This window comes from Nicotiana tabacum, chromosome 3 (assembly GCF_000715075.1).
Source record: "Nicotiana tabacum cultivar K326 chromosome 3, ASM71507v2, whole genome shotgun sequence".
In the NCBI taxonomy this organism is placed as follows: Eukaryota; Viridiplantae; Streptophyta; class Magnoliopsida; order Solanales; family Solanaceae; genus Nicotiana; species Nicotiana tabacum.
In genome coordinates, this window is record NC_134082.1 from 156,843,821 (window position 1) to 156,853,910 (window position 10,090).

At 33.2% G+C, this 10,090-nt stretch overlaps 1 protein-coding gene across 1 annotated transcript; it reads right to left on the reverse strand.

Moving 5' to 3' along the window:
* Positions 1 to 498: 498 nt before the first annotated feature.
* Positions 499 to 4,305, reverse strand: LOC107785121 (coatomer subunit epsilon-1). The gene is made up of 7 exons (XM_016606347.2): positions 4,063 to 4,305; positions 3,879 to 3,968; positions 2,943 to 3,094; positions 1,795 to 1,930; positions 1,563 to 1,718; positions 1,209 to 1,288; positions 499 to 913 (listed from the first exon to the last, which is right to left on the reverse strand). The coding sequence occupies exons 1-7, from the start codon at positions 4,228 to 4,230 to the stop codon at positions 820 to 822; spliced, it is 876 nt and encodes a 291-aa protein (XP_016461833.1). The 5' UTR covers positions 4,231 to 4,305; the 3' UTR covers positions 499 to 819.
* Between the last annotated feature and the right edge of the window lie 5,785 nt (positions 4,306 to 10,090).

The following is a 10,090-nucleotide window of genomic DNA, read 5'->3' on the forward strand; positions in this document are numbered from 1 at the left end:
TTCTCCCTAACATGAAAGAGATAGAAAAAAGGGTAACACAGTCTTTTCATATCAATTTTAATAAACTAGTGGCTACTATTGCTAAGCATTTTCATAAAATGTAAATACCACTTTAAAAAGTGACTATCGCACACAATTTTTACTAATTATTGTGAAGTAGACAGAAGGAAAATCCCTCAATTTTTGCGGTTTTTGCAGTAAACCAAGTATACTTATTATTGTGAAGTAAGCCAAACAATTTACTTAGAATTTCTCTAAGTAGGTAGCAAAGTAAGGGAAATGTATGGGTTAAAGTAGGTTATGAAATTGAAAAGTTTGAAATTTGAAAGGGGAAGAGTGACAGTAGTTTTGGGCTCGCCCTTGTAATTGGTTTTGGGCTATTAATTGTATGGTTTATGTTGTGGCTACTTATTGTCATTAGTTTTCCCCGAATGGCTACAAATGAAGTTTGCTCTTTTTCTTACCTCCCACGCGTAGGGCTATATCAAGAACTAGAGCTATAAAAAAATATGAGAACATCAAAATTGACTAACAGTTACATCCCGCCAGATCAAACAATAATTATCACAAAACGATCTTCACGGACGTAGTCTTATCAATCATTGGCCAAGAAACTATAAAAAATTGCAGGTAAATTTTTTATATTGACTGATTGACATGCCAATCGTTAAATTGTTCAGTGAGAATAACCAAAAAGATACTGTAGCTTCTACAATTGCTTGTTGACTTGGTACTTTAGTAGGAAAACAAATCGACATGCGGCAACCTCAGTAGCAGAAAGGACCATAACTGAAACAACATTAACATAAAGTCCATTCTTCAAGCGACAGTTTGGACTGCTCTATCAAAACTTTCTTCAGCAGATGCGGCACGCTTGACAAGTGTGTGGTCTGGGTGCGATAATTTCAGCTGGCTGCAAAACCAAGTCACACAAAGCAGTCCATTAGTTATCCTTTCTTGCTACCATGAAAACAAATTGACACTCAGTATAATAGGGGGTTCCTCCTGAATTTCACTAAACTCATGAGGCTAATGAAACTAAACAAGGAACTAGAAGAGGCCTAACAGCCTAGATTAACATGAACTTTTATGAACCAAAGATACTTCCAAAGCTGTGAATCAATGATATGACTTAATCTGGCAAATTATAACATGTAATTCTTTCATAAGAAAGTTAAGCAAAATGATAATAATATTAATTATCATACTTGAGATAACGGGCGGATGGTTTTCCAAGGTGAAGACTGCAGACAATCAGATTAGCCAGTGTTTCTGGATCCTTTGCGTCCTGCATAAATCAATAAGCTTCCAAGTGATATAGGAATGGAGGAGCACATTCTTAAATATTTTCATAAAAACTGTGGGCATTTAACAAGAAGACATAAAAAAAGCTGCAAATGCCAAGATAATGCGTTCTGAGTAATTTTTTGCTTAGTGAATAACTACCAAAAGCATTCAGTACAATCAACAGAATTTGGACATATGCAGATAAATTGATTCTTTTATAAGTAATAAAAAGCTTAATTGATAAATATAGAAGACAATGATAATGTCAAAGTGACCTTGTTCAAGGCTTCAAGCAACAGCGTCTCAGCTTCATCGAAGTTACCCATGTGCATGCAACAAACAGCCTTTCCATTCAGGATTAAGCTAGTCATCTGATACTTCTCAGAGAAGTCTTGGAAAATAAGATATGCTTCTTGTATCTTTGAACCACCCTGAAAATAAAATATATTTATGAATATTCTTGACTAATAGTCTTTGAACCGGCCAACAATTGGAATTGTTAGGTACCACTGCCAAGTTTAACCATGCATTCGCAAGTTGAGTTAGTGTATGATCTTCATCAACTTGCTGCATGATTCTCAACTGTTTCTCTGCATAATCTGACCTATGCATCTTAATGAGTATCTGGACGTTCAAAGCATGCCTGCATAAACACTTTTAGTAAGGGAAATGAAAGATACTCTCATACATAAACTCAATCAGTCAATCATCAAAGTAGATGGTCGGAAAAGACAAAAGTATTCCAGACCTCAAATCAGTTAAAGCAGAAACACAAAAACGTTAGCACTACAACATTTCCAGTTTTATAACTTAAAAACCTGACAAGGTATATCTAGAAACTATAGCCAGGTAAAGCAGGAACGGAACGATAACTCAGTTTGAAAGGAAGCTTCTTAATCTAGCTTAATTCGAATTCAACCATGATGAGGTATGGAGATGTATTAGTCTACAGTTTCTTTAGCCAAATCTCTCCAGGATGTGATCACTATCCACAAACTTCAAAATGATTAAGTTCCATTCATTACAATACCGTGATTGGTAAAGCAATTAAGAATTAACTAAAAGGGACACAGATATTGAAAAGTGAAACATGGTGTAAAAAAAGTGCACAAACAGAAGTAGATAATCAAACAAAAAAATTGGAAAGAGCCACTTGAGAAATGGAGGATTGGAGAGAGGGTTTAGAGTTGAACAACTAAGATTCTGCGATTGATTAGCTGCCAGTTGATCCAGCATAAACTCATACTTGCAAAGGATTGCACTAAGATAATTAGTGGATTCTACTTATACTTCCCCGGGGAAAAAAGTTATGTTATTATATCCTTTCTTTAATACTTTCTGGTAGACGACCATTGTCTCTATCACATCTCACATACACGTCTTTTGTCTCAGAATGAGAGCTCACAGAGTTCCTGACACAGATTTTTTGAATAGCACTAGTCCTTTGCTAAGGAAAAATAGTAAGTCATTTAAAAGAATAGAACTGTATTTAGACGCACACAAGCATGAAGCACCATAGTATAATTAGTACAATGCCAATAGTCACAGAAAATAAAGCAATCAATCCATCACAAAGCAAATTCCTCAATGTTTTCTACATTTTAGCATAGTGATCTTCTAAGTAATCATACAACAAAATAAAAGTAGCAACTCACAATTCCATTGTTCCACCAGCATTTGTGTGCTTCAGAGCTTCATTGTAATCCTGCTCATGCGTGAACACAATCCCAGCAATAAGCCTTAATATAGGATTGCTTCCTATGGCTGGGTCTCCTAACAATTCATGAAGACCAGCAATTGCTGTTTCCTACAAAATAAAGAAGAAAGTTATTACTAATTACCCCCCTATAGTCCATAACAAATAGGGAATAACACTTCTGCAAAGCAGAAAATTGAAGATTATAATAAATCATTTACCGAAACCTTTCAGATAGTTACAAATAAATTATTCATTTTATTTTATCAGGGATCAAATAGGAGAGAGAACTTATCCCGTAATGTCACTTGAACTGAAATTCCTAAATTGCAACATATACAATAGATGGATGGACGTACTTGAGTTGTACCAATCATGCCCAGCATAAATCCCTCCAGCTTATGGAACGGGACATGAATTAGCAAAAGGCAAAACACTATACGTTACATAATATGTCATTAATCAGGGGTATCTCGTACTTTTAAGAAACACAGACAAAAAACTAGTTACTTCATTAAATTAAAAGGGATTCAAAGAACTAAATTGACAAAGCTACCCAAACAATAACATTGGGATCACACTCAATATCTGGAGATTAAACTAGCTGAAAGATGGTAAAAGAGGAGGATAATAAATTGGACCGCTAAATATTACCACTAGGCATTAAATTATGTAAGGGACAAACACAATTAACAATTGGAAAACCACTCCTGTATCCCCCCCCCCCTCCCCAAAAAAAACCTTCTTAGTTGGGGCTCAATTTTCAGTCAGATCTATGTGTTAACCTAGACGATTATGGACACCTTCAAAATTACGGATAACAAGACGCAGTACTAGCATTTTACCAAAAGATCACTGGAGTGAAAAGGGGGGGAAATGGAATAAAAATGTTCACCTTATTATCAGGGCTAGCAAGGTACAAAGCAAGCAATTTGACAGCCTGAAGTGGAGTAGGAGCTGATGCATCGATCTCATTGATCACAAGCTGCAATGAGAAAAAGAAAAAAGAAAATATCTGGTAAATACAAAAAGAATTTACAATCACAGAAGAATTCAATCAAATCCCAAATAATCAAAACCTGGTAACTCCCTAGGGCAATATAAGATCGGTAAACAAGAGTGTCTCTTTCAACGGCGTCGTCCTGTGAAAGATTGGGAACATCACTGTTGTTAATTGCGGCTTGGTATGCACCTATGTAGAAGTTGTTCCTCAATCCGAACAACGGGTCTGGTCCTGCTGCTGCCATTTCTCAAATATCCTTTTTTCTTCTCAAACAGAATAATTCTTCTTCTTTGCTAGTATTGTTTAGATTCAGATCTCAGAAAATGGCTTTTAAGAGGAGAACAATTGAGCAAAGAGCGTTAGGAATGAGTTGGGCGGGCCTCTGGTTATTGGGCCGGGTAGCATCTTTTTTGGTGCGAGAAATTCAAAAATAGCTAAATTTACAACTAGTCATTCAAAAATAGCTCAGTTTCAAAAGTAATCGAAATTTAGCCACTTTTCATGTAAAGATAAATCTGAGTGAAAGCACTGTTCAAAAGCCGGAAAATATATCAGTGTTGGAACTCCAGCATATTATACTGGAGTTCCAGGATAAGTATGCTGGAACTCCAGCATAATATGATGGAGTTCCAGCATAAGTACACTAGATATGCTGGAGTTCCAGCAAGTATAATTGTCTAGTATAATATAATGGAGTTTGGAGCACCGTTGCTCTAGTCTCTAGTATATTATACTGGAGTCAGCAAAGTATACCGGCCCAGCATAACATACTAGAGTTCACACACAGGTGCACCGAACTCCAGTATATTATGCGGGATCGATCTCTACTGCAGCAAAATAGTGGCTATTTTTCATTGACTTCGTAAATGCTGACTATTTTTGAATGACCAGTCCGAAAACTGGCTATACCGTGCTATTTTTACTTCTTTTCTTTTCTTCACTATATTAGTTTGGGAGAAATTCAAAAATAGCCAGATTTACAAGTGATCATTCAAAAATAACCACAGTTTCAAAAGTAATCGAAATTCAGCCACTTTCATGTAAAGATAAATCTGAACGAAAACACTGTTCAAAATCCGAAAACTACCCCAGCATAAGTGTACTGGAACTCTAGCATATTATAATGGAGTTTCAGCTTAAGTATATTAGAACTCCAACATATTATAATGGAGTTCCAACATATTATGATGGAGCTCGAGGTGGCCACTCTATACTCCATGCATTTTCTTCTGTTGTAAGTAAAGTCAATAAAAATATTATTTTATTTCATTAAAGTCGTTGAACTTTACCTGTTGTACTAGCAATGACAAAAAAAAAAATTGCATCATTAAAATGACTCAATTATGGGTGTGTTTGGTATAACGGAAAATGTTTTCCGTGGAAAATATTTTTCAAGAAAATATTTTCTTGGAAAATAAGTAGTAATTTTATTCATTTTTCGGTATTTGGTACGCAAATTAAGAAAAGTGTGAGTATTCATAAATAATTTAGATATAATAAACATGAAGTCATAAACTTTCAAACAAATAACCTTTCGAACCCACAAATTTTATAAACTTTCGAACTGCTAAACTTTCAAAAACGCAGAATTTCGAACCCGTAAACTTTATAATTTCTAAACCCAAAAACTTCCAAACTCATAATTTTGGAACTTGTAAAATTTTGAACATTTAAACCGATAAATAAAAAAATTAAAACTAAAAAATATATTTAAAAAATATTTTTTCCGGAGAGGGGGGGTGCAGTAAAACAAAAAAAAGAAATTTAAATTACAATATTTCTTTTTTGTGCGGGTGGATGGTGCAGAAAAACGAAAAAACAGAATTTGAAATTGAAAAAAAAAAAGATAATTTTTTTTGCGGGGGGAGGGAGGAGGGAGGAGGGAGGAGGCTGTGGATGGGGTGAAGGGGTAGCAGGGTGGGTGGTAACGGAAAAACAAAAATTTAAAAAAAAAACCTTTTTTGGAGGGGGAGGTAGGGGTGGGGGTTGGTGACGGTGGGGAAGGTTGAGAAGGAGTCTTTAAAAATGTTTTCCCTTCTCTTGATAAGGAAAATATTTTTCTCCAATTGGAGGAAAATGAGTTCTAAAGAAAAATATTTTCCAAAACATTTAAGTCAATCAAACATGAAAAAATTGAAAAATATTTTTTTCCTTAGTACCAAACACACCCTATGTGTTAATATTCAAATATTCGACATCGAAAACTGATACATCTTGTCACATCAGCAAATTAAAAAAACTTAAGCTTGTCATTACCACATTTTAAACTATAACCAGTTAAGTAAACAGTAAAAATAAAATTTTTAAAAGGATAAGATCGTCAAAACATCTTCATTTCCTACCAAATGTATTTTGGCATACCTAAAATTTCACAATAAATAAATAATAAAACCCTTTTAAAAAAAGATCAAAAGCCATATATATTTTTTCTTATTTGTTTCTTTAAAAACGTCATCCTTTGGTAGGTTGTTCTCGAAAAACTGTTTTAGCTTATCTATTTATTTATCTATCTATCTATCTATCTATATACTATATTAAAAACACGAAGGCGCTTAGCGAAATGTTGTTCGTTTTTTTTACCCTTTGAAAGTAACTTTCACATTAGACAAAATTGTAATTAAAATTATTTACCTAATATTTAGGACCTTAAAATCAAATTAAAAAATCATTAAAGTTTTCCTTATTTGAACTAGGTACAAGAGCATTGCTTTAAAGAAATGACACTAGATTTCGGTCATATTTCCTTGTTAGAATCAAAATATAAATGTTATCCCTTCAAACAGACAAGTAAATGAGTCTGAGTCAAGATCTAACATTGTAATTTCTTCATTTGAAAACGAATATTTCTTCAGATCTTCGGTATGTTTAGGAATTCTTAAATTAGAAAGAACACGTCAATTACACATTATAAGAATAAAATATAAAGGTATCCAAGTAGGTCGCCCTCTCTGCCGATTCAACTTCTCTTATTTGCCGTCAATTTTAATAATTTATATCTATATTTATTTTTACTCTATACTATATTAAAAACACAAAAACCTTTAATTAAATGTCATTTGTCTTTTTATGCTTTAAAAATAGATTTCATACTACACAAAATAGTCGTTTAATTTGTTTTATCATATTTAAGAATAATTATCTAATAGAAAACAACCATTCTAACTGTCACAAAATAAAAAATAAACAAATACTAACAAGGAAGCAATATTCTCAAAATTTAGAGTAACGTGTAAATTAATAGTTTGTTTGGATGATTGTTACTATTGTGTCATATCGTATAGTTACTTTAAATACAATATTTATTTTGATTGTTACTTAAATTTTATTGTATCGTATCGTTAAATCCGTCGTTACGTAACGATGACATGTGCCACTTTATATAACAATCGATTTGGTGTGATCGCGTCGTTTCCTTGGGGTTTTCTCTCAATCTCATCCTTCATTAGTATTCAGTAATTTTATTTTATCATTTACCCTACCTTTTTATATACCGTATCATAATTTTTCTTTATAATATTGCAAGTTTATTCATCATATTAATGGTGTGTGATACCATGAAACGACGATAAAATGCCACAATCCATCCAAATATTGTATTCATCAAACGATACAGTACAATACAATACAATACGATACGATACATTATGAAACGATACGTAACAACCATCCAAACAAGCTGTAAAGCTCATTAATTTAAAAAGTAAATAATTTGTGGAAGCAAATTTTACTTGAATTTAAAGTCTTAAATGTTAGGACTTTTTATAAAGTTCAAATAAGGAAAAATTTAATAATAATAATAATAAAGTTATAGTATATTTTAAAATTTTAAATATTAGGTAAATAATTAAATAACTTTTTTGTTTAGTGTGAACTCTATGTTTAAAGGGTAAAAAGATATTCAATTTGTTTGCAGTTTTTATTGACCAAAAAATAGATAGAAAGGATCGGTCTGGTGTGGATACGCATAGAGTCTTCGCACGAACGAAGAATTTTGAAGCGAGACTCTGATGTAAAGAAAAATAAATTATACTCATTGAGATGGGGTACACGCGCAACGCACATACCAAAAAGCTAGTGTTTTGAAAAACAAAAATAGTACTCCACTATAAGTATGTTTTATGGACTACTACAACTAGCTAGTACGAGTGTTTTAAAAGGCGTGGGAGTAAAGCGAAGCGTTTTACATATGCCTTAGCGATGCGTAAGCCCCGAGGCACTGAGCGTAAGCTCCATATGTATTTAATTTTGAATATTTTATAAAATAATATAATTACAGTAAATATATATATAAACATAAAATTGAAGAAAACTATAAATATGTGATATAAATATTTATAAACAGGTAAAATTGAATAAAAATTGAAGCAAACTATAAATATGTGAAATATATATGTGCGCTCCATCCCCACAAACAATTAGTCAAAATAATCTATTATACGCTACTTACAAGCACAAATAGCTTGAGTCGAAAAGAATAAAAATTTTTACATGGAGAAATAAAAAGGATGACTAACCTGCAATTTGAACTTTGAATTTGCTACTATGAAGAAGAATGTAGTTCTCTTTGTATTTGTAAAGAAAGAAAATTGAATATTCGTTACTTTTGGGAGATATTAGCATACTAGCGGACAAGATAAAGAATTGGGAAACACCATAAATTAGGCTACAATCAATAAAAAGAGGTCTTGACTTTTAAATTTAATACATTTCAATTTCTTTTTAAAACTTTTGAGTAATTACAAGCTCATTTTTGAGAATTTGGGTATTATATGAAAGACTTATTCAATAAATTTTGTTTTTATTTGAAAAAGTCTTTGGGGCTTACACCTCACTACAAAAACGCGCCTCAAACATTTGGGGTTATGCCCCCTATAACGACCCGACCGCTCATTTTGAGCAATTGCACTTTGCTCGGTAGTTTGGGAGCACGAGTAGCTCCGTATGATGCATTAGGACTTGTGTGCAAAAATTGAGTTCATTCCGAGTTGATTTGATATGTTTCGGCGCGAGTTCTGGAAGTCGAAAGTTCGAAAGTTCATTAAGTTTGAGTTAAGATTTATTTCGTCGTTTCGATGTTGTTATACGTGATTTGAGGTTTTGAGTAGGTCCGTATTATATTATAGTACTTGTTGGTATATTCGTACGGAGTCCAGATGGGCTCAGGTGAGTTTCAGATAGGTTTGGGCTGTGTTGCGCTCGTTTTTCTTATGTTTCGACGTCGTTTTTTCAAGCATTAATGGTACCAAATTAAGCAAATGAGCTCCAATTTCAGTTTTTGGTTGAAGCATTAGATCCGTATCGTAATTACGGAGGCATAACAAAAAGAATCGTCGAATTTGGACATCGTATGAAGATTTTAAGATCATTTTACTAAGAAACGGGTTGCCAGATTTTTTTAGATTAATTACGAAATTGTCACTGCTTCGTATTTAAAAATATGCACTATTTTCAAATATTGGAACCAACATATCTCTTTCATTATAAGGTCAAATGGAGTGATTTAAAAGCCTATCTTGATTAAAATTTCACAAGAAATCCATTGGAGGCATCAAAAGCAAGTTTCGAGATTGTTTGACACGTAAAACGAGGCAGAACGGCTGGGGAAAATTACTTAATATGGAAGGTTTGTTCATTTGATCATATTTTGAGTTGGAGAGCTCGGATTAGTATAATATTTGAGGTGATTTTTACCATATGGATTGAGGTAAGTGTTCTAAAATCGATTTTGGTTATATTTCATGAATCCATCTTCGTTTTTGGCATTTGATTGATGATTTCAAAGTGAAATTTAGGGGTTTTGTCTAAAATTTCATAAAGTGAATTTTGGAGTTTTGAATACCGATTTGGAGTCGAATTTGAGTGAAACTAGTATGGTTGGACTCGTAATTGAATGGGTTGTTGGATTTTGTAAATTTTGTCGGGTTCCGAGGTGCGGACCTGGGTTAGTTTTTTTGGCTAATTTTGGGCTTTAGATTAAAGATTCAACCCTTTTCAATTAGAATTAGTTCCTTTAGCATTGTTTGATGTATTTGAGTTACTTTTGACTAGTTTTGAGCCGTTCGGAGGTCGCTACGCGTGAGATGACACTCTTGGAGGATCGCTTG

Excerpts from the sequence above, each read along its gene's own strand:
- LOC107785121 (XM_016606347.2), bottom strand. The coding sequence starts at position 4,230 with ATGGCAGCAGCAGGACCAGACCCGTTGTTCGGATTGAGGAACAACTTC. Across the intron at positions 3,095-3,878 it reads TTGCTAGCCCTGATAATAAG|GAAACAGCAATTGCTGGTCT; the intron begins GTGAACATTTTT and ends TTTATTTTGTAG. Across the intron at positions 1,289-1,562 it reads TGCTTGAAGCCTTGAACAAG|GACGCAAAGGATCCAGAAAC; the intron begins GTCACTTTGACA and ends TGATTTATGCAG.